Below are 25,737 nucleotides of genomic sequence, written 5' to 3'. Positions count from 1 at the left end.
GAGAGATCGTAAAACATACACTACATGCTCGCGTAAGCCGATAAAATAGCTCACTGGGTTAAAGCGCCTCCTTAGGATACATGACTTACACAGTTTCCTCTGTTATCAGCACTCGTATGCCGCAATGTGAATAAAACATGTTTTTGTTTCGCGAGTTTGGGGCGGAACACCTGCATCTCGACGCCAGTTTGTAAAGTACATTTATCTGCTCTAGTTAAAATACCCTTTACGCAGCTTAAAACGTGATCGCTTAGGTGTGTGCCCTTCTATTTACTGCCATCATATTTGTAAAAGTGCACGTGAAGGGCGGTGAGTTTTCTGAGGCTTTAGGAGTTTCACACTCCGCCCCTTCTTGCAAAACACTTGCTGTCCTGGCACACCTACCTGCCTAGCTGTTTACTTCCTAGCCACTTTTCTGCCTCGTTTTAGCCACAGTGGGACTATGATATGTGTCACCGCCGAGCTCCAGGGGCGACCACGGATAGCAGAGGCTCCTGGCTGCTGCTCTTGACGCACCTTCCTGCAGCGTTCCCTTTTCCTGCCTGAGTGCCAGGACTCGCTGTGAAGGCATTTGTATTCATTTTTTTTTCTCCCCGGTTACTCCCCGCTGCCTCGCGGTTCTCTGACAGGCTCTCAGCTGCTTCCTGGTTCACAGAGCGCGCCGGTCGCTGAGCTGTATCGAGAGAGCCCAGCCGGTTCTCTTGCAGACCTTGTGACAAGATTCTCGTCAAAATTTGGAAAAAGGCACAAGATCTCCGGGATATTTTATCAGGATATCTGCGCAGTCGGGAGTTCCTTTCTGCACCTACAGGTCCATCTTTCTAGGTCACTTTCCACTGCCCCAGTTTTGCAGCCCGGACTTATTTGCTGCTTCATTTAAAACTCTACTTTTCATTTTGGGATTGTTATACCTTGGTGACAACGTCTCCTTTACCATTCCTTCTTTTTATGGATTTTTGGATATATCTGGATGGCTTGCATTAATAGCTGCCATTACTAAAACACGATTTTTGATGTATCTGTGGTTGGATCTTAGCAGGCAGTGTGGGTGGGAGAAGGCACCTTTTCCCAATTCCTTGGGACTCACGGTTAATTTGCTTTTTCTGGCGTGAAGCGAACTAATGGCCACGACCATGCGTTTCAATGGCTATTTAAAGCTAAAGATCCGAGAGGCAGTAAATTTGCAGCCCACCCGGTGGTCTCAGAGGCACTCTGTGTTTAAGAAGCCTTCCAACCTGCTGGACCCTTACATTGCAGTCAATGTGGATGAGTGTCGGATAGGGCAGACCAGCATCAAGCACCGGACCAACAAGCCCACCTTCAATGAGGAGTTCGACATCAACGTCAACGATGGCAACAAATTGGAGCTGCTTGTTTTCCACGACACACCAATAGGATATGATGATTTTGTGGCTAACTGCAACATTTCTTTTGCTGACTTGCACGAAAAAATGAGAGCGAAGGACAAATTTGAAGATTGGGTAAGTCATGTCGTCATCTATCATGTTTTAATGTAGAATTACTTACCAGCTGATAGCATGAGGTCAAAACATCATGTGCCAGGCTCAGGTTTCTATTTTGTGAAACATTTTAATCCTATACTGTAGAACAATTTGTTTTAATGTGAGGGAAGACATCCACTCAGAATGTATTTGCGTTGTTAAAAAAAAGCATATTATTGGTATACGGTGCCCTTCGTGATATAGGCATATGGATACCTTATTGAAAATAATACGTTTGCGACTGTTGTGCCTAATGCTGGGTTTAATGATGTTACCTTAAATTACAATATGACACCCTGCCTTCCTTTGTAAAGTTCTTACACTGTAATGGAACGGCCAAGTGCTTTGTGGCACACAGACAGGTTGAAGAAGTACTTGTGGTGTCCTTGTGATCGCGGGTTCACTGGATTCCAGCAAAGCATTTATTTTATTTTCTCTGTCATTCTGGATTTTCTCTACATAGTTGTTTTGCGCAGCGTCTATGCTCTGGTGAAGAAAACAAGTTTTGTGATATTCTCTTTACTACATGGATGCTAAATATTTAATGTCATCTTCATATCACCCAGTGACCAAACCCTACAATTACCCATTGCCCATAAGTACAAACTAAATGCAAATTGTCAGTACCACATTAAGGCACTGCATTATGTTTTTCTTCATTGATTCAAGCATTGTAGATTACATCATTTTGCACCCTCCAATAATTAGTATTTGAGGAATAGGGCGTTCTTTGAGTCAATCTAATGAGTTGTGTGTCATTTACATTGTTGTAACCGATTGAATAATAAGTAGCTATAAAATAACTGTCTTTAGTGTTGGAAATGACCCTTTCTGCAGGGTCACTCCCATTCTTTTTGCCTTCCTCCTCCTCTTTTTCTGACCCTATTTTGTTGGCTTTGGGACTCTGCTCACTTTACCACTGCTCTCCAATGCTAACATGCATGTGCTCTATGTCTAAACCATGGTAACACTGGCTTTTCCATGATTTGCATATTTGATTTACTATTAAGTCCCTAGTAAAGTGCACTGTGTGTACCCAGGGCCTATAAGGCAAATGCTTCTAGTGGGCTTGCAGCACTGGCTGTGCCACCCACCACAGTAGCCTTTAAAACATGTCTCAAGTCTGCCATTGCCGAGCCTGTGTGTGCAGTTTAAACATAAACACCATTTCGACAGGGCAAAGGTAGCCACTTGCCAGACCCAAACCTTCCTTTTTATTATATGTAAGTCACCCCTAAGGTAGGCCTTGATTAGCCCCAAGGGCAGGGTGCAGTGTGTTTAAAAAGTTGGACATGTATGTTTAAGCTTAACATGTCCAGGTAATGAAAAACAATTACATTTGTTTTTCACTATTGCAAGGACTATCTCTCCCATGGGGTAACATTGGAGTAACGTGGAACATCTTCTAAGTGTAATTTCTAATTGGGAAAATATAGGAAAATTTAGTTTGATGTCTCTGGACTCACACTTTAAAATTACATCTTTTGGTAGAGTTGGTTTTTAGATTGCAGGCCTCAAAATGCCACTTTTAGAAATACAGGCTGAGGAACACCATTCTGTGCCTTAGCCTTTCTCTGAATACACATCTTGGTTTAAGTGAAAGCTACACTTGTTCGTTCTCTCCAGACAGCCATAAACAGGAAGGGCTGGGTGTGACAGGAGATAAACTGCATTTATCTGCATACTGATAGTTGTCCTGGGCAGGGAGAGGCAGTTCACACTTACATCTGAATAAGCTGTGTCCTCCCCTCACACAAAGGGCATGATTACCACTTGCTGGAAGTCTGGAGCCAGGGCTGGGCTGAAAGGGAACTTTGTTCACTTCTGAGAATTGTTTTGAAGTTACCCCTACATCAAAGACCATTTTGGGTATAAGTAGTAGTCCATATACTCAGAACACTTGTGGACTGAGTACATTCTACCAGGAAGAAGGACCACTGTGCTGTCAGGAGAGACTGCCACTTTGCTGATTGCTCTACTATGTTGGCCTGTTGCCTGCTACTTCTTGCTTGAGAGTGAGAGGACTGGATCTAACTCTCTACATCCTGCTATCCAAAGTTTCTCTGAGGGCCCCTCTGAGATTACCACCTGTTTCTGAAGTGTCAGGGACATCAAAGACTTTACCTGCATCTTGCTATCAGCAGTTGGGCTCCTCTGCTGTGAGTCCTGCTCTGCCAACTCGTGCCAAATTCAGTCCTGGGCCCTTGGAGGTGAGTGTGGTGCTGCAACACAAGAACTGACTCAACAACACTGGCGAGTCGTTTGGAACCAATGCATCCCGCTGTAAAATGGCGCTTTTGTCGCTGCCTGCTCCAAAGCCACAGACACCGCTCACCAACAGCGCAACACAGTGACCCCGACTTACACCACAGCCCCGGCTTGGCCAACACAGCGCCAATGCATCAGAATTAGTACTCATGGCTTCTAGACATCAATACATCAAAAACATTGTCAGATTGCCTGCAAGCGTGACGCATGCCCTTGTCTGGGTCAAAGCATCTTCACCGAGGATTGACACTACAAAGGTACTGTCAGCACGTCTACGTGGACTTCAGTACCCAGCCCGTGCTCCATCACAGTCAGACTGCATTTTTTAATTGACCCGGGTCTAGTGTGACCAGACAGATCTGTGTGGAGCTATTGTCTTCTAAGCACTGCATTTTGATTTAATCTTTGAAAATTCATAACTTGACTTGCGTATGTTGGATTTTTGCTGTTTTGGTCTGGTTTAACTCAGCTAAATATTGGCTATTTTTCTAAACTGGTGTGGAATACCTTTGTGGTGTTTTCACCATGTTACTCTGTCTGTGTGTGTGTGTGAAAAAAAATACTTTACACATTGCCTCTTTAGTTTAGCCTGACTGTTCTGTGCCACGCTACCAGAGGGTGAACACAGGTAACTTTTAGTGTGTACCTTACTTGCCCTCATTAGGACTGTGGGCCCTACTTGCATAGAGTGTAAACCTCTGCCAACTAGAGACCGAATTTCTAACACCTAGCAATTGTGCTCTTTGATAAATATCTGTTGATTATCATTTACTGATTCTCAGCTGTCAGCTCATTAATGACCCATTTTCATGTTACTGATTATCATCTTATTGATTATCCACTGTCCTCTCATTAATAAGATTTTGTCATTTCACTGATTAACCCTACCATCTTAATGATTACTCACTGTCATCTCTCTGATTTGCATTTGCCATCTCACTGATTGCCCATCATAATCTTACTGGTTATTTATCATTTGCTCACTGACTACCCATTTCTAACTGACTGATAAGCCTTTGTCATCTCATTGTTTACTCATTGTCACCAGCTATAATCAATTGTCATCTCATCAATTATTTTTCTCAGTTCACTGTGGTGGCCTGTGTCAGATGTAGTAGGCAAAAAAGATGAACATTTGTCCATGCAAGATTCCTCCTATTTCGAAACAAATTTCTAAATTTATGGAATTATCAAATAACTTTATGATTATTTCTCTTGATTTTTGCCAGGGATCAAATATGCACAATGCATCTTTGTTAAATTTTCAACATGAGTGCATTTCTACATATGGAACTTTGACTGAACTACCCAATAAAACATTTAACTTTTTTAATTGTCCTGTTGATATATAGTTCCATGTGAAGGAACTCCTTTCCCTAAAATCTCACTAGAGATGGGATGGTCCATTCTAATTCTCATCCTCGAACTGCACATACCACTGTAATTTACAGAATCCCATTTGTGTGCATTTCTAGGTTGAGACAATACCTACCATGGATATGTACACATCAACACATGCAAGCTTGCAGGTGCTCACCTGCTTTTGCAGGTAGGGGTTTCTGTTAGCCCCACAAATCATGTGCCCTAAAAATGTGAGCACAGACATTTAACCACACTGTGGAATTTATATATTTACAAATCTCGTTTGCAAGAGTCCTAATTCACACAATCTGATTGTGGGTCTTGCTCTTGCAGATGCATTTATTTAGGATCTGTATTTGAATATAATTGTATAAATAGATTTGTTAATCAGGTTCTGAATATCTATTATATATTTACTCTTTATCCATTATTGGCCCCCAGATTCTGAGCTCTCTGGCCATGCATTACGATTTCATTGGTTATCAATGATTCTATAACTTATTATTAATTTTCAAAACAATGGTTGGACATCTGTGACCTCATGATAAAATATTATTTCCTTTTTTTAAGGTTAATATTGATTAGCAGTCTTTCACCTTATATTGACTACTGATCCAGCCAAATGTTTTTATTTCCCTGTGTATCTTTTATTTTTATTCAAAGAAAATAAGTGAAAATATTGATTGCTGTCTCAGTAAAAGTATTCTCCACAATGAAGGTCGCTGGTTGATACATTGCTAAAAACTGAACTACTAAATTATTACTTCAGTGCATGCCAACACCTCACTATATAAATCTTTGTTCTAGTAAATGTATTTATTCTTTGACATCAATGTAGACACATGTTCTATCCGCCCTTCTCCCTTTTGTTTCTCCACCATCCTGTCCTCATTTACTCTCAAACTCTCCCTACTGTCACAGCATTCATTGCTTCATCGCATCTTATCAACCATTATCCAATCATCGCATCATACAAGTTATCACGACTTATAATTAATTTTCCATTCTACCGCCGCTGGCCTCGTTATGAGCTAGAACCTCATCACCACCTCTGGATTTGCCTGCATTATCTTTTGGACTGGCACAACATGCCTCCTGATTGTTCACCTTACATTGGCACATCTTTCACAATCATTGCTTCCATGATGGTCATGACATCATCATTTTTTTTCTTTTGTTTCCTTTTATCCTCCTCCACCTGACAGCCCTGTCATGTAGCCATAGAAGGGGATCTCGGAAACATTGTCATGGGTGTGGAATGTGGGCTGGCTGTTATGTTTCTCCACCCAACAATTTGTGTAGTGAGAAAGGAGAAGCAGCAGGGTGTATTAAACTGCGAACTAAATAAGTGATCCTCCGAGCACGCTAGGAGTTGCCATTTTGCAATGTTCGAAACTTTATTCAGCAAGAGTGCTGGTGTTTCTTTTTCTTTGTTTCAGTGTTGCCTTCTTGACATACGGTTTGGAGAGATAGTGTCTCTCAAACGTTGCACTTTCTTAATGCCTAAAACGTAGAGCTTGTGAGCTGAGGTTTGCACATATTATGTAAGACCTGGTTAAAGCTAGCAGTAAAGTTTTAAGTAAAAAATCTGTTGCTAGATGGGGAGAGTCTGACGTACTTGTAGTGGAACGGGCACTATCAAATAGGTCATTCTACATGAACACATTTTTTTTCTGAGATCGAAAGCTTAACCATATTTATACTTTTTTAGCGCAGCATTTGCGTACTTTTTTGACGCAAACGCGCCGCAAACTTACAAAATGCAATTGTATTTTGTAAGTTTGCGCCGTTTTTGCGTCAAAAAGCGGCGCAAATGCGGCGCTAAAAAAGTATAAAGTTTTTGAGATTGTGCGGATGGAGAACTTAACAGTTCAGTGGTTCTCTCTGTGTGTTTTGTGTGTGCATTTACTTGTACATGTGTGTTATTTTACTTTATTTGGTCAATTAAACATTTATTCTGTGGGTTCACTTTATTTTATCAATTAAAACATTTATTCGGTTTGTTGAAACCTCAATAAACGAGTTAATAAAAAGAAAAATCATAATACTATACAGATTAAGTAAATACAGAACAATACCAAACAATTGAAAGCAAACCCCAATACATTATCTGTCTTTTTCAACAGCCTAGTGTCTTCAATTAAAGATTGCCTTACAATTGGTCATGCATAGATTTTTCTTAACATAAGAAAAGATCGGAAAGCTGATATGCAGGTTGCTAAATCCTGAAGGACAATTTTGTCCTTACAATCTGTGGCACAAGAAGACAGAACACCACATACATCCTGACAATGAAACAGTCCACACCTACTCTGGTTACTCAGCCTCCCCTCTAGTTTCCTTCTGGCTATATCCACGCGTTTGACCATTTTGGCTAGATTTGTGCTATACAAATATCTTACATACATGCATGCAAAAGGATTTGCCCAGAATCAAATGATTTTTACCTATTACACCAAAGCCAAGACTGGAACCACTTTCCCCGGTTTCCAAGGTTGCAACAAGAACTACCAACCCAGCCCACACGAAGAGCAAAAATTTAGAGCATTAGATGAAAATTCCTAGGTATGACTGGTCAAAGGTGGCTGTGAAATCTTGCACCTCACTAATTGCTAGAGTTTGTTTTGATAACATTGGTATCAAGGTTTGGCATCCTGACTGCTTCATGCACATGCCTTCCATGCAGTGAATTCAGATGTCGAAGATTGTCTCCAGTAGAAGAAATTCCGGATTCTGGTCTGTCTAGTGGTTATGCCTGTATTTCTCTGACACAACCTCCATAGTAAATCTGTTTTTCAGGTTCTGCTGCATGGATCACATCTTTGGTGTGACAGGAGGTACAATATTTCTGTTATAAATGCATTGAGAAACATTTTTAGGGTTATATTCAAAACTGAATTTATAATTTTCTGTTCTGTTGTGGTAAAGTCGGTAGATATGAATGTTTTGGGATTAACCTAGGAAATAAATGCAGAGCACGAAACAATTGTGCAATTTTCTTGTTTTCTTCTCTTAAAGCATATTATGCTCAGCTATGGCGGAGAAGCGTGGCCCCCCGCCAGCAGCAGCAGCTGCAAACCCTTTATTACAAAACGATAACAAACTATGTTTATTATTAAACTATTATCGTTTTGTAGTAAAAGGGGTGGGGCATTGGGGATGACAGCCATGGAGGGGAGTGCATAGAGCACTTCCCTCAGTGCGCATGTATGTTTGGCCGGCCAAACACACATACGCACTGTGCTCTCTCCAGCCCAGCACTGTGTTGCTGGGCTGGAGAGAACAGGCACAGGCTCCTAGTATGCCTGGGAGCGCCCTGGCTGGGTGCTCTCAGCAAATCCTAACGCTGCTCTGAGCAGCGTCAGGATTGGCCGCAGGGCAGGCTAGGAGCTTGCGCCTGCATGAGAGGAGCAGCATTGTGGTGGAGGCGGCGAGTGTATTTTTTAAATTAAATTAATTTCCCTCTTCCTCTCACCACCCACACGAACCTCGCTGCCCCTACAAAACCCCGCTAGCTGCTCCTGGAATTATCCTATTCAGAATCATGTACAGTACAAACTCATGAATGTAATAACCATAAATGATAAAATATCGAATTATTAATAATCACAACTATAACACTTTTAAACACATTTTACAACTACTACACACATCATATTAAAATCCAATTGCATAAACTAATGGTAGTCGTCATAGTACATATATATTTCCTACAAATTTAGTGACCGTTGTAAAAATAGCATTATGATTAAATAGTCTGTAAACAGCACAAAATCTTATATATTAATTTTACTACTAATACAGCAATAACACGTCTTTTAATTTGCATTGGAATATTGGCAAGTCCCTTTTTCCTGGGGGAAAATCGACCTAGAACACAGAAAAGCATCAAAATTACCTTGTAGTGCAAGAAAACTGTAGTTGTCTAAAATACCTCCTCATGCAGACAAGCTTTTAATTTTATGGTGAAAGTCCTATGATGTCTTTGGGCCTCTTCACAAGGCTGGTGATCCCAGGACTGCCAGCCTCGCGGGATGGTCCGGCAGTTGCAACTGTGGTGGTCCGACTGCCACATTACAACCGTGACTGGCAGACCCACCAGGATACCGCAGTCTCCACCAGAAACATGGTTCCCGACATTGGGACGGCAACCAGCGTTGTAACCAGCCAAAGCCGCACTAAACTCAGCACTGCCTGGCTGATTACAACCCTACTCTCTGCCAGTCTTTTCAGGGCGGGGACCCCACCGTGGAAATGCTGACAGAAAGCCAGTGCAGGGCCCCGCCTGCCCCACACCTTCGGAATGTGCACTGTCTGCTTTGAAGACAGTGCATATTCTAAGGGTCCTTAAGGGAGCCAAGGCCAATATTGTAGCACTGTTCCCGCCAGTCAGTTCGGCGGGAACATTGTAATACACTCGAGGGGAATGTCACCGCCATGATGGTGGCGTCCTCTCTGCAGCTTTGGCTGTCCCATGGTGGGACAGCCAAAGTTGTAATCAGGCTGTTTGTCTTATTAATAAAGATTATTTATTATGTTGAATGTTTATTAGTTCTATTATTTAAAATTGCCTTCTTGTTATGTATCATGTTGAACACATCAGTGTTGGAGTAAACATTTGTCTTTATATTCATCCACATAATTTACTGTTAGGAGTTTGAATGAACTAACAATTGTTTTTCTGTTTTCTGCCATTTTCTTAATCATTATTTGTGACATTTTAAAACTTGACTGAATAACCTAACCCAAATATATGTAGCCTTCTTTTTTATTTATAAGGGGTAAATCCAGATCTGAACACAAAGTAAAGGAGTTGTGCCTGAGAGGATAGGCAAACTCTTCTTTCCAAATGATTTCTACCTGCACAAGCATGTCAAACAATGTTTGTGTAACCCTAGATGTCTAATGGCCAATCTGTGAAGAAGTTGGTATTCATAATATTTGCATTGTTACTTTTAATTTTGTTATCAAAGCAAATTCATGGCAGTGATTCTGTATGGTAGTGAGGGGACCATGTACCTTTATTCAAGCAGGGTAAGTGGACTTCACTGCCCCGGTACAGTAGTAAAAGACAATCATAACTGCAGTTTAGCATAAACTTTCCCACCCTAATTTTAGTTGAAAATATTCTAACATCAACTGAAGGAGTAAATCTGTGTTCAGGCAGGGAATGCTGAGACATGTAAGCATTTCTCCAGTGGAAACAAATCGTGTTGAAGAACAAAACATTTTGATGTACATTTTGATGTACATTTTGATGTGCATACAGAATTGTGGGCAATGTGTGGAACATTTTAGAACTGTTAACCATAAAGCTTCTCAGGAGGTCTCCTTGAAATCACCGAGAAAGAGTAACATCTATGGATTTTCCAGCATTAGAACTGTAATGTAGATTTATGATTATCTGTTAAAGGTTTTCTAGATTGGTGCCTCAAGGAATGCAGTACCCAGAGAACCATACAATTTTACTTTCCTTTGGAGTTTTGTGGACTGGAATCTTGGGGAATGCAATAACCAGAGAAACACACTATTTTACTTCCTCTAATTCTAGATTTCTGGATTGCCAAAATGCAACTTTTCCTATGGAAAACACAGGGTCTTAGTCTTATAATAACTAATTACTAGTATATTTTCATCCACATGGAGATTTAGTGTATTAAGGTGAGTTTGTAAACCTATCAAAACCTATCAAATTTTTGATTTCATGTATTAAAAATGAGTGTATGATCCACATTCTGAGATAGGTTAATACTTTATGACTTTATTCTTGGAGTATAGCCTCATATTGTCATTAGTTTCTGTGGCATATCCACCCAGATACATCAGTATGGAACCCAAAATGCCTTTGGTAATAATGCACTTTATGTAGGGATTTTAGTAGTTGTAGTTCCCATCTAGTATCATTGTGCTGTAAAATAATTACTTGGATCATGATTGAATCTATGCACATTTCATGAAACACAGACCATAAAAATCTTTTAATGGTATTAAATTCAACTTCGAAGTCTATGACAGATGGGATTTGATACAGACAAATTAACAAACACATGGAAAACCTTTATTTTTTTCCTGATTGGAACCCAGTCTTAGTACATTCATACCAAAACAAATTTGTTAGTTATTCCCACATGTAATCAGTTTATAATATGCTGGATATTCTTTGGCATTTTTTTAAAAAATGGGAGCTGTTCCATCGAACTTTCACTCAGGAGAGATTACTTTTTCATATAACAGCATTGAATGCATCATGCACAAAGTATGAACAATTCTCACTGGTATCTTCTTGTAGTTTTGTCACTACACAAGGCAACACATTTTAGCATGACAATCAAATGCTTGTATAACCCTATACTAAAATGCGATTAGCAGTAAAGCAGGTAACATTCTTTTGATGCCAACCCAAAATATTTATCTGTTATTACCATCTTTCTTGTTTTAACATTTATATTGATACAGGGATTAGCATAACTGTTAAATTCTAATCTTGAGATTTGTAATGAAATGCTTCTTTTTAAACTTCCTGTTTGGACTTATGTCTCCATATATATCGGAATGAAAAAGATGGGGAAAATTCCTTCAAGTTTTTTCAGAGTGAATTGTGGAACAGTGTACCAAAGACTTAAACCAAAGCAAATTAGTTCATTATTAGTTATACTAACTTGCACACACTAAGTTGCACCTAAAATATTATGCATTTATTAGTTCAAAACCTATGTGTAAACAAGGATTAGTAAAGCCACAGATATTTTAAATGTTACAATGGCTCATTAGTCTTAGTATGACTTGTTTGTCCTTGAGTTCTTATGTTATAAAGTAGTCCGTGTTCTCATTTACAGCTAAATAAGGATAGGGAAATTACAGTATTTCCAGGGAAGAAGTGATGTCCTCACAACAGGATAGAAAATGCATCTGCCAGCACATCTCATGCATAAACTGCAATAATAAACAGCAACTTTACTAAGCCACTATAAGGAATCTGGCCATTTTGCCTCAGACTTGAAATACATGCTCTTTGTGTGAATTCATATGAACAAAAGAGGGATGGACATTGAACAACAATTACATGTCCTGGAATCACATTATTTTAAAAAATTTGATACTGTTAAAAGATCCGAAATGTGCTGGTTGAAATGTTTAATCCAATGTGAACCTGAAATATCTGTAGGGTCCTCCCCAGCCTGGGTACCCACCCACTTCACCACATACGGAGCTGAATATTACATCTCTTTATTCTTCTGTGTGTAACTGCCAGCTCAACATTCTAAACCAAGCTTTCGTTGCATTCCACTCTAACAGCGACGTCACACTTCTGTGGAGCCAATTCAGAGGCAAAATGGTTCTGTCATAAAATTCACAAGACACTACATCTACCCCTATGTTAAATGAAAAACTACACTTTTTTACATATCTATATTAGCATGCACAACTTCATCTCTTCAATCAACCTTCTTGGTGCTTTGATCAGTCGACCTGATCTGGTTACTGGAAGCTGTCATCTTCAGTGTCAGAGATTTTTGAGACGGTGAAGAGTTAACAGCAGTCACTGAGTTTTGAGGTTCAGTCTTTCCTTCACCATCTGATTTGAAGACTGATGAACCAAAGGCCTAAATTGAGAAGAGTCACTTGTGACAGCCTTCCCTGAGTGCCTGGCGGTCACCATGTGTACATTGGTAGACACCACGAGGACACAAGGAAAGGTTCAGCATCATATGGAGCATCAGATTTCCTTCTCTCATCTGTCAAGCGATCACTAAATCTCCTCTCATAAAAGGTATATTCTTTGCATGTCGCCTCTTGTCTGTATAGGCTTTCATTTTCTGATTGTTAACCAAGTCCCTTGTATGAATCATGTTCTCACTTCTTTCTCACTTGGTGGCCCATTGAAGTAACTTGGTTGTCATTGCTCTCCTGAACATCAGAGTAGCAAGTCATTTGCCGGTGGTCAAGTGAGGTGTTGAATGATAAGCTTGTAGGGTATCATTTAAAATAGTGTTCAAACTGAGCTTCTCAAGAGTTGCAAGCTGTACTGCTTCCTTTAGTGTACTCATAAATCGCTCAACAAGTCCATTGGACTGCGGCCACATAGGTGTACTCTTTTGATGCTTTATATTCAGATGCCCCAGGAATTCTTTGAATTCCCGACTGTTAAAAGGCGGGCCATTATCAAAGATCTCCAACTGATGGAAAACATGAATATTCATCCACAATCACTATCAGGTGATGTCCATTATTGAGTGGACTGAAAAAGTCAATCGCTATGCTTCCCATGCATGCTTAGGGAGTTCTCACATGTTCAGAGTATGTTGAGTAACATTTGTAGTAAGGCAGTTGCATAGATGGCAGACCTCAAGTTCTTTCTCAACCTTCCCATCTAAATACGAAAACCAAACTTGGTCATGGAGACCTCTTTTTGTGGCAACGATACACACAAGGTCCTTCGTGAGCCACTCCAATTATGTTCTGTCACAAAGTCTCCAGAATCACGATTCTCTGCCCTGGCAGTATAACTCCCTCCTGAGTTATGGACCATTCATCTTTGACATTCCTGTAATTTTGATATTCACAATCACTGGTGAGAGGTTGAGTGTGTTTGTTCCATGAGGTATGTGTAATTCTGTCTTTTAATTTCAGCATGTCACCATAATGGCTCATGGCAGTGATAATCTGGGCCAACAAGCTAGCAGCTGGCTTATTTTATTTTACAATGAAATTAATGTAGGCTTCAGCCTTCTTGGATGGAGAACCTTGACCTTGTTCGAGTACTCTGGAAAAGTCGACAGCATGGTTTTGATCCTTCCCTGGATGATACACAATACATAATTGTGCTCTTGAAATAGTAGTCCCATTGTTCAATGCGAGGATGCCCCTTGGCTTTTGTACTGCCAAAGATAGGCAGTAAAGCTGGAAGATCAGTTACCAGCGTAAAAGGCTTTGAGTACAGGAATACATGAAAATGTTCAAAAGCCCAAACCACGGATAAACTTTCTTACTCAGGTTGTGAGTTAACATGATCTGTTTAGCATAAACTTCTACTGGCATATGCCACGTTATGCCTTCCAGCATTTGGGTATCTACTGTGCTGTGCAAGGATAGCACCTAACCCGACTGGGCTAGTGTCAATAATGTCTGTTTGAAGCTTCCGATTGAAGTATGCCAATTCAGCAGCATTTTCAATGGCTTGTTTGATTCCCTTGAAACTTTTCTCACATTCTTGTGACCATTGAAATGAAACATGGTGCTTCGTCAACTCTCGTAATGGAGCACCTACAGTGGCAAAATCTTGTATGTATCTTGAATGGTAACTTGCCATGCCAAGAAATTAACATGTTGTAGGGATCATCATTTGACAGACTTATACTTTCACAGAATCAGGTGTCATACCCCATTCAGAAAAGAGATTGCCAAAGAGTTTTAGCTTTGCCTTGTGGAACTCACACTTGCCTGCCTTGAAAGTCATACCTGCATCAGTAAGTAAATACCATACTTGTGTGAAAGCTCTGTCATACTCCTTCTATGTAGCTCTGAAAACTAATATGTCATCTCTATAATTGAACGTATTCACAACAGGCTATATGATACACCGAATGAAGTCTTAGAAAAGTTATGCAACTGATGACACACCAAAACTTAGGGCCTGATGTAAATTTTATCAGAGGGGTTATTCCGTCACAACGGTAATGGATATCCCGTCAGCCAAAATCTAAACCCAATTGGATTTAATGGGATTTAGATTTCGACGAACAGGATATCCATCACTGTTGTGATGGTGTAACCCAACCTGGCCCTAAGTCTTTTGAATTGTAATAGACCAACATGTGCAGAAAAGGTGGTAAGGTACCTACAATTTTCTACAAGTTTCAATTGATGATAACTTTATTTAAATCAAGACGAGAGAAGACATTTGCACCAGTTAATTGAGTTATCATGTTAGCGGTGCGTTGACATGAATGTCGTTCTTGTTCTTTTGCTTTGTTTGTCTGACGCATGTCAACTCATATGCATACAGCTGCTTCACTGGTTTTTTGGGAACCACCACTATGGGAGAGACACATGGCATTGAACCAGTAGAACTTAGAATAAAGTCATGCTTGAGTAACAAATCAAGTTTTTTTTCAACAGCTTCTTGTAAATGAAAAGCAATTTGTTTATGTCTCTGAGCAACAGGACAGACATCCCCATAAATATGCAGCTTTACGTTCATAGTTTTAAGCTTTCCTAAACCATGAAACCATGAAGGGCATTGACTATATCCTGATGTGCATTCATGCTGTAATTCACAGAAATTAGCCTCATATCAGCAGCTGAGCTGAAACTGAGTAGACGGGTACTTGACGCTGTCCCTTGAAGCACATGGATGGGTGCTTGCACCTTCATTTCTTTGTGTTTCATGGTCACTACAAATGAACTTTGACTTTTTATGGGCATCAATGCAGTCCATGTACACACTTTGGTTTTCAATGGCGTAAGTCGTGGTAGTGGCGATAGTTCTTTGTATTTCTCTTCAGACATTATGTTTATCGACGCACCACTGTCGGTAATGAAAGGTATCAAACAACCATTTATTTTCAATGTAATCTTTCAACTGTGTTTGTATGATATTGGTACTTTGGGATATTGAGTTTTCTCTGACTGACCTTTTATTCACATGTGGCCAGTCCAACATGCGCATGTTTCTCTAAGGTAAACATCGACATGGCACAACCATCTTCCTCACTTTCACTTGATATTGAGGTTAAAAAAAGTGTTTGACAATGATTTAGATGATGTTTGACTTTGTTCAGTGTCAATTCGCCACAACTAATGTCACAGTTAGACCTTGTGGACGTGCATTGAGCGGTGCTTCTGGAACATTCTGACAACCATTTTGTCTTTGCACCGTGACCCACTTACTTTTTCCTTCACTTTACAAACTGTTACAAAATGGCTCTCTTTCCCACAGCCTTTACATATTTTTCCAATGGTGGGACATTTGCCTTAATGTAGAAATGAAAATCCATATCTAAAACATAACTTATGTTTATGTCACTTTGTGTCCTTCAGTCATTTGCTTTGGCTTAATTTTCATGCTCATGACTGATTCACTCTAGGCACCTCCGGCCTCTATGTCGGCGTCTTGCCTTTCAGAACGCTCTTCAGCTATGGCAGCAAATAGCACTTGCTCCAAACTAAGGGTTTCTCTCAGCTTTCGTCAACTGAACACTCTGACAGGCATCCATCAATAACTCTAAGATACATAGGTCATTCATCATTAAATTCATTCCGCTTACAGTGTTTGGTGAGTGTATCAAATCTCTCCATAATTCTATCAATGGTTTCACCAACCTTTTGGTGTTCTTGACTGAAAGTGTATCTTTTATAATCAACATTTGGTACCTGATTGAACTTGAGATTCAACGCTGCTTTAATCTGACAGTATGTGAATTCTTTGTCAGTTCTCTGCATTTTCTTTCTGACTTCACACAATCACCAGCAAGATTTTTTAGGTATTTGATGATCTTTCTGTTATCAGTCTCTTCAAGCACATCAATAAAATAATCAAATGTCTCTATTCAAGCAGTCCATATTTCACCAATATTTTGCTTCTTGGCAGTATCGAATGATGGGTGTAGTTTCAGGAAGGTGGCAGCATGATAACTAGTAATGGGAGTGGCTGACATTCAGGGTGGAGCTCTTTCAGATGCTGTCCACTAGAAACTGCGCCATCGCTGAGGCCCTGCAATGGATTGACCTCCAAATCATCCTGGACAGTGTTTGGGACTGTAAACCTCCTTCTTGGTCTCCATTGGAGTCCTTTTGCTTTTGGAGACTTCAGGAGTTATTCTGAGCCACCGCCTGGCAGCTTTGGTTGTATGCCACTTCAGGTGTTAGACAGCTCAGTAAGTACAACCCCCCATGCTTATTCTTGGGTCTCCTTGCATGGTGCTGAGGTCCTACAGCTCCACTTATCAAGACTCTGGTTAGTGAATGACAGTATGCTTTGGTCTTACTTGTTCTGTCAGCCAGTGCTTCTATATATTTTGTTAGTATTTGACTACAGCAGTTTTTATCACTTCTTATCTGTATCTGTACGTAAACACCTTTTTGGGTAGCGCTCCAAATAATGTACAATGTTATCCTGTGGGGCAGCGCAGTACCTTTATGTATGGCCTGACGAGCAGGTTATCGGCCAAAGACATGTAGATTCTTTACAATGCTTCCATGGTCTTCAACTGCTTCACAGTAGCTGGAGCTGCGCCTTGACTACACATGCATGAAGCTGCGATTTCATACTTCAACAGTGACACACATGGAGAGCACAAGTTTTCTTGGGCCACAGCAAACTCTATGAGAGAGCATGATCATTCTTTGGGTTACTTATCCCCTAGCTCGTCACTAGTTGTAGTGTCCTCACCTGCCTGGGTACCAGTCAATGACTATGCCGCACACAGAGCTGGCTATACATGTCTTTGTTATTCTGTTGGTAATTCCATACTCAGCATTCCAAACCAAGCTTTCATTGCATTGCGCTCTAACAGCTATGTCACACTACTATGGAGCTAAAAAACTGCTGTCATAAAACTACCAAGACACTATAGTATCCATCAGCTTTTTTCAGTTCATGATGTCTGTGGTTATTACATTAAAGAGAATTCATTTACACACAACTGTTATACTACATAGCCTTGAATAAAACCCCTTCGATACAAGGAGTCATTACTCTTTAGACCTACACAAGTAGTGAATGCCCCTGCTAATTCCATTGACCACTAATAGTGCCATTTATTATTAGTTTGTACGATGTGGCTCTGACCGGAGTCAGTTACCGTTTGTCCTACTTTTTCGCTGGTCGATTACTGGTAGATCTGATAATGAATTAATTTTGCACCTGATTAACTCCTTTGTGCATTATTAACAAATCCAGGCCTCACCCCCAAAGAACATTTTGAATTTTTTCCCTTTGAAAAAAACCACACACAAACGCCACTCTGCGAAATATGACCTGAGGTTTGCAGAGCTGATTTGTATCCATTATCGAGTTTGCCATAAGTCAAAAACACATTTTGTTTTTACTCAATTGTTCATAAAGTGATTGGTACTTAAAGTAGAGGGTTATACTTTAAACTGCAGCTAAAACTGCATACTAGGACACCTTCATACTTTAATGTATGGGAATATATTTAACCCTTCAACATGAACTGCCAAAGATGTTAAGTGCTTGTAGAACTCTCAACAGGAAGATACATTAAACTATTGGCACAATAAAGGTGTGCCAAATAGCCTAGGGTTACATGTAGTCACTCACTACCATAACCTCACATTTTATGATCATCATATCTATTCAGTACAGTAAATTATTTTCAAGTGGTATCTGCAAACTAAATGTAATAACATATATTTACATATAGCTGATTCACAAATCCTTTTGCACACTGACGTTCACAGAATCAGGAAATATGGACATATACTCTCACAGACACAATTTAGGGATATGAAATAGGTGCAAAAATGTCAGCATTTCTGAAGCTGTAAACATAAGGTTAAATGTGGGATCACAACAGTTCAAAGGGAGGAGCAAGAAAAATGTTTAACACCCAAAATATGAAATCGTTAAGGAGTAGTTACATACCAATACTTTTCATACCTAATTTGTGTACTAACTTTCACTACCATTAAATACGTTAATTATTGTTCAAAATTCAGTATTCTTTTGTAATTGCATATATATAAAATTTCTTCACTTGAGAAGGCACTAAAGTGCTTTTACAGTTTGATATGAAAATTATACAAATATTGCTATATTTTCTGGGCATGAAACTGAAGCTATTTCCCCACCTGAAAAATATTTATCAGGGTTAGAAAAAAGAAAAATAAGTTACATGTGAAAATACAGGAGTTTACAATACTAACTCATGCAATACAACTCCCTCTTTGTAGTTGGAATCCACATGAAAATTTCACAATTGTGTAGATTTCCATTTGCAATCCCCACTGTTTTTATATATCCCTTAAAATGGTGAAATATATGCAAGTCAGTCCAGGAAGAATATCATTCCCAGATTTCCACATTTTGCTTGAATGTTTGTAAATCACTTTCATAATAGCTAAATGTTGACCAGTTTTGTTTTTAGGTAAAATCTAACCATTCAGGAAATAGAAGCACAATTCCCACTGTTAACTTCCAGGTTAGATCAGGGAATATATATTTTTGAAAAGGTAAACTCTGTAAAACATCATACATTTTCTCAACACCCAGCTAGTATTTTTGGTAAAGATGAGTGCACACTAACATTGGCTAAACACTGGCTAAACACTGTTATTTTGCAATAAAACTAGGACAAACTATGCCCTAACAACTGTTGCCATGTATATAACATGTATTTTTGGTGGAAAGAAAGGACGCTGCATATCCTGCAGCACTGTAGGGACCAGTGACATATTTGATCTGTCATTATACAGCGACACGGTACTCCATTGCAATGAATCTAAATCCTGCACTTCCCATAACCTCATACACAGTTGGGGTAAAGTGTGATATCATAATTCTTACTTTACCTCTTGGCAACATTTTGCAGGGCATTGCATGCCATCCTGATATTCCTGTGGAAATGGTTGGGTTCAGGTGGCATTACTTTTGCTTAACCTTTATCTGATAAAATGCTGCCCTGATAGTAACCCTGTGAAATTCTGTTCTCCAGATGCTCAGTTAAGGTTCAGTGATATCTCACTCTCCTATTCTCCTCTTAAGTGCATATGTAATGTAAGCCATGTCTGGAGGCCATGCAATTTTACCTGTGGTACTGAGAGCTTATCAATATTCAAAGGCTAACAACTTGCACACTGATACTGGTGACAACAGAATGCAACATTGGCCTAGGTTAATCTTGGAGTTGTGGGTGGTCTTGTGTGTTTGCTGTGCAATCTACCGCTGTACCAGTGGGCTTTCATATGGTAAGTAATGTAATGCATAACCTAGTGTATCTCACTCACAAATGAGTACATATTTTTATAACTGTTGTTAACATTATAGAATGGTTGTTTTTCTCCTAACAATAGGCATTGGATTTGCTTGTTTGAGGTTGTGTCAATTGAATTCTTACATAATAATGTTTTAGCTACAAAATGTGTCACAAGTGCATTTCTATGATTCTTTAAAAAAACAAAAGTGTAAGAAGGTACAATGCTTTGTGTTACTTTGCATCATGTGCAAACGTTTAGTGAATAACTCTCATTGTCTACAACAAAACGAGCAAATGATCCAACCACTGCTGATAGGAACAGATATTATTGAGTCGGAAATGTCCTCTATATGGTGTACAGACTTGTTCCCCATGTCCTGAGTGACTCTAGACCTGTCCTGGACCTGAAGGGATGCACTAGGAGTATTCTAATTTGTTTGACAGTGAATTTTCATACCTGTCATGTATTTAGAATGTATAGCAGTAGTGGCAGTACCATGCTTTGTGAATCAATATTTATGAACACATCTTTTTATCTGTGACAGTTAAGTGCTGGCCTACTCGCCTACTTATGTAAAGTTTTGCATCAAAATGCTAATTCAGGTCCTAGTATGGCACGGCATGGCATGGCACATCACGGCAGGGCACGGCTTGGCACAGCATGGGGTGGGATATGACGAGGTGGCACGAGATGGGATGCGTGGTCCATGCATGGCATTTTATAAGTGAGCCAGAGTAATGAAGGCCTGTAGGTTCCCTTGTGGATGCCCCATAGCTGTCTATATGTAAAAGATGAAGGTGAGTTTGCTTTTCCAGACAATGGAGGTGTATTGACGACATTCCCGAATCTGGAAGAAGGAGATCTAGACAATGAAGTGGAATTGAGGAGAAAGGCCTTCCTTTAGAAACTCAATTAGGTCCTTTTGCTGAGAGGGGTTGCTAATAAGTCTTTCTGAGCATTGCCTTTTAGTAGATGGTAGAGGTGAAGGGTGGGACAGCCGCCTCAGAGTGTAAAGGGTTCTTGAAGTGAGGCCACCCTTTTGTCTCTTTTCTGATTAATGTTCAGCATTGGGTTTTTATATCCAGGTGCAGAAAGCTTAAATATCTTTGTGTCTCTGTTGTGGGTACTCTAAACTCGAGAAAGCTATGCTGCAGGGGTATCACATTACATAAAAGCTGGGTCTTGGGAATAGCCTTGAGAAGACATGAGAGAAGAACCACTTCAAACTGATTTTGAGAGTACGGATACGGAATCCACATCTCCCGTCTGCCTCAAATGTATAAAAGTGGGAGATGCTGACTCTTGTTATTCCATTTCCAACTTCTCTTTGTCCAAGGAATAGAGGACTCAGGAGAGTACTCTGAGAAAAGCTGTCAACCATTAGTAGTAGGGCTGACTGCCAAGTTTACATGAGTGAGAGGACACTACAAGAAATGAAGAGCTGTCTCTCTGTCCAGAAGCACCTCAACGCTAACTTACTCGCTGAGAAACAGAAGTAGTGTTCCAAATCTGCTGAAGGTGTATTCATGTAGGGTGAGCCAGAAGCATCTGACTCAAGAGCTGAGGATCCATCCACCCAGAAAAACTCAAGAGAGCAAACGGTATCCTCCTTGATTGGTATGCAATCTCTCCTGCCCTGCAAGCAGAGTTGCCCTGAAGTTGTGCCCGAGTGAACTGTGCTGCTGCAGTCTGTACATCTAAAACCTAACCTCTAACACCAGGGTGGCCACTGTTGCCAAATATTGTGCTATATGGAATGCTTCATGCAGTGGTCAGGCCCAATAAAGCGACTTCAGGCAAAGTCCTCTGTAGTGTGCCCTTTCGAGGCATATGGCTCCCACTCTGGACCCATAATCTTCTGCACCCACCTGGCCTCCATTTCTTTCTTACCGCACCATGCCAGGTGTTTTCCTTCCTCGTCACCTGTTTCTACAACCGATGCAGTATGGCAAGCATTTGCTTATTTGCCCCCTCCGGTGCTAAATCCCAATATTCAGTTCACAGTATTTCTAACTTGCAGAGTGTGGGAGTCTACTACTGACCCTGGGTCACTTGCTAACTCAAGGAGCTGGCATTCGAGGCTTTCCAGGGCCGCCGCCATTCTCCCCTTCTTTTGAACTACCAAATTCTTTGCTCTATCTGGGAGGACTGTCTTGTATGCTTCCCACAACACCACCATAGAGGTAAGTGAGCCTTCGGTTTCTTTGAAATTAAGTATAGTGTCAACATGAAGCCCAACAGCGACCTCCCTGTCGTGCAAGTCCCACGCCTTGAGTTTCCAACCAGTCCGTCCACTCACACTCTGATATCCCAGCTTAATCAATAGAGGAGAGTGATATGAGAGCCCTGAGCTAGGTATTCTGCCTGTTGAATAGTGCCCACCTCCCCTGCCGGAACAAATATGTAGTCCAACCTAGAAAAGATTATGTGGGCCCTGGAGAAATATGAGTGCCTAATGTCAGTGTAGTGTTTGCAACACCACAGTTCCAAAGGGCCATCATAGCTACAAAGCATGAAAGAGGGGTATCCTGTGAGGCTGACCTGTTCATCTCTGATCTACCCAGGTCTATTGCCATGATGTCATTGAAGTTTCCTCCACTACGTGGAGTGAAGAAGTCTCTTCCTACAGAATCTCCGTAATCTTGGTCATTGTGGAGGGTTGCAACCTTGGGGTGCAAACACGCATAGCACGGTGACATCAGCTCTCTTCCAAAACCCTTGCACTTCCACAAATCTGCCAAACAGGTCTATCCATTGCTTAGTCACCCTAAATCCTAGTTTCTTTTTAATCAATATGGCCATGCCCTTGGAGTCGATAGTACAGCCAGCAGGTGCCAACTTGGTGTACGCCCCTCTCCCTAGGAATTGGAAATGTGCCTGCTGGAGGTGAGTTTCCTGTAGAAGGATAACATTTCACTGCAGCTGTTTGATATATTGAACTACCAAGCCCCTCTTCACCTTGCAACCCAACCCTTTAACATTCCATGACAGGACTGAAAGTTCTGTGGTGTCTAAGGGTAACGTGTACATGTGTCCTTTCTAGGACTGCAGACCAACTGAAACTTCTGTATCCCACTGTTATGAAGGAACAAAGCTACAAACCTCAAACTCTGTCCCCAACCCTCCCTCCTCCCCACCCCACAAGGTCCCCTGCAAGTAGACACCCACATAACTGTACTAAATATACTCATCAGGGAAGAATAGGAGGTCTGTATCCCACCACCCTATCCCAAAAAAGAAATGTAGTCCTCAAGAATGTTCAAACTCTACCCAACTCTACCTCCCCTATGCATTGTGGTCAGTAGTTCTGTGTAGGAGAAGTTCACACTCAGCTCCCCCTAGCAAATGTTGGAGGGGCTTTGGAGTGACATACCCCACTCCTCTCTGGCCCAAACTCAATCAGCCATCCCATTGGTGGATCCCCCACAGTCAGGCATTAAGCAGGTGCATCTGATGGATTACTGTCAGGTTCAGTGTCCAGGTTAGCAATACAGTGGGGTGCGGAGTGTCCGACCCAGTCATCTGGTTCTCCCTTGAGGGACCATGGGGGGGAGGGGGTCCCATCTCCAAGTCCACACCACCTGGTCTTCCTAGATGCTACTGACTGGTTACCCTCCAAGTCCGAGGAGGCTATCTGTGCCTCCTAGCCATCTCATTGTGCCACAAAGCACCCCCTCTTCCCTTTGTGTAACCTGGCTGGGAATCTTCCACATCCATTGCTTCTCCTTCAGCTGTGCACACTCACCGCTGTGGGCTCTCAAGCCAGTCCTTCGATCCCCCTGCCCGGACAGCCTCGGATGCTCCTCAGTCCATGCCCAAGCCTCCTCTGGAATCTGGATGAAAAGCGGCTTCCCCTGGAACATAACTTTAAGCTTTGCTTGGAATAGTGCATTTTTGTAATTAGAATGCCTGTAGTTTGGCTTTCATTGAGTCGAAGGTGCTGCGTTGTGTTTGGACCTTGCATGTGTAGTTGGGAAGACAAGAGTTTTAGAGTTCTCATGAAGTATTTCCCTCAGATGCTGGACCTCATTGAGAATTGTGTCATGATCTTGAAAGTTCAGAAACTCTGCTATCACAGGTCCTTGAGGGGGTCCCTGATGAGCTCCCCCACAATGCTCGATGTGCCTGATTTGTGACAAAGCAGAAAGAAAACTTTTCTTGGGGAGGGTCTGTTTTAGCCAACTGTCCAAAAATAGTACCATGTTAGCTCCCTCGATCCCTTCAGAGAACCCCACAAATCTCAAGTTGGTTCATCTAGAACATTTTTCTGCATCCACCAGTCTCGAGACCACATCCTTGCTGGTGCCCGGACCTCAATAACCTCCTTCCAGAGCCAATTGAACATGTCCTCCAGTTCAGAGACTCTGGTTTCAGTTGCTGTCAGTCTTTCAGACACACTGCAGAGGACTTGATGAAGGAAGGAGTCCTCAGAGCAAACCTCCCCAACCCTTCCCTCCAGGGCTTCCCGGGATGACTGAAGTGCAAGGAGCAAGGTGGCATCATCTGGCATGGCTTGTGACACCTCATCTGCCCACAGGGCAACCACCTTAGTGTAGTGGTCCATTTTGCTGTGGTGGGGTGTTTTTTGGATCCTTGTCTCTTGTCATCATCCAGGACCTAGTACTCCCCCCCAGTACTGTGGGAGAGCAAGGGGGAGGAATAGCAGAAGAGTAAATTAAGGACGACCCATGTCTGTTCAGTTAATCGAGAAGGGCAGCCCCCCTCACTGTACCACTAGGACATCGCCACCCTCCACTGATTCACGTCAACCCTGAGATCACCAGGTAACTGTTCCACTGCAGCCACCCAGCAGCCCCACAGTCTCTGCCAAGGTCACCAACTGGGTCCCATTTCTCTCCCAAAATAACTGGGCAGCATCCCTGCTCAATACCGCTGGGCCCAGCACAAGCACAGCCGCACTGCTTACTCTTGAGCGGTGGTCACCAAGAGGCTCCCCTTGGGTTCCCCACCACATTGTCCTCACCTGTTACCCACAGTGTTTGACAACCATGCCAAAGGGGAAGGACCACAGACAAAGTGGGGAGTATCAGGGTCTAAGAGCACAGTCTCCACTTCATCTTCTCTTGCTCCCCAGTCCTGGGACAAATATGGGGGTTGCAATGCATCCCATGCCACGTCAGCAGGGTGTCTCCAACCCTCTTAGACCCTCTTTACGGCCCTGGGCCCACTCTGCCATCTCAACTCCACTCTGGTCACTCAGGTTTGTGGCCCACCCCCGCAATGTCAAATCCCCTTGTCCCTAGAACTCATCAGAAACCTCTGGGCTGTCCTCTCCTCCTGTCTGAGAGGAAGGGATATGTCCAGTGAATACAGGCAGCGCATCAGATGTTTAGCACACTGTCCAAATTCGACAAAGAAAATATGGGAAGGCATTACCTTGCCACACACCACTTTGGTCTGTCGCTGCCTCCTCTGCCTCACCCTCTTGAGGCAGTATAGGCCGATAGGCCACCCGTCCTCCATCTCAGATCCGATGGCTTTCAACTGTGCTGTATTCGCTAGTAGGCTGCGCTCAGCTCAGGGCCTCCTCTGGCATCACAGGCTATCCACCACCAGCTCAGGTAACAGAAGGGGAGAGCGCAGGGCAAACAGAGGCACTTCAGTCCTTTGTGCCGCCTCACTTGCCCCAACACAGGCTTCAGCTGAT

The 25,737-nt window shown here is 41.6% G+C and overlaps 1 protein-coding gene across 1 annotated transcript in view; it reads left to right on the top strand.

The window, feature by feature from the left end:
* The first annotated feature begins 651 nt into the window (after nt 1–651).
* The window catches only part of PRKCH (protein kinase C eta), a 656,855-nt gene continuing 631,769 nt past the window's right edge, over nt 652–25,737 (top strand). Inside the window, exon 1 of the mRNA XM_069207402.1 lies at nt 652–1,481. Within this exon, the coding sequence (XP_069063503.1) occupies nt 1,122–1,481 (360 nt within the window). The 5' untranslated portion in view covers nt 652–1,121. The remainder of the gene's footprint in view (nt 1,482–25,737) is intronic.

This window comes from Pleurodeles waltl, chromosome 9 (assembly GCF_031143425.1).
Source record: "Pleurodeles waltl isolate 20211129_DDA chromosome 9, aPleWal1.hap1.20221129, whole genome shotgun sequence".
In the NCBI taxonomy this organism is placed as follows: Eukaryota; Metazoa; Chordata; class Amphibia; order Caudata; family Salamandridae; genus Pleurodeles; species Pleurodeles waltl.
This window is presented reverse-complemented; position numbering and strand designations above follow the sequence as displayed.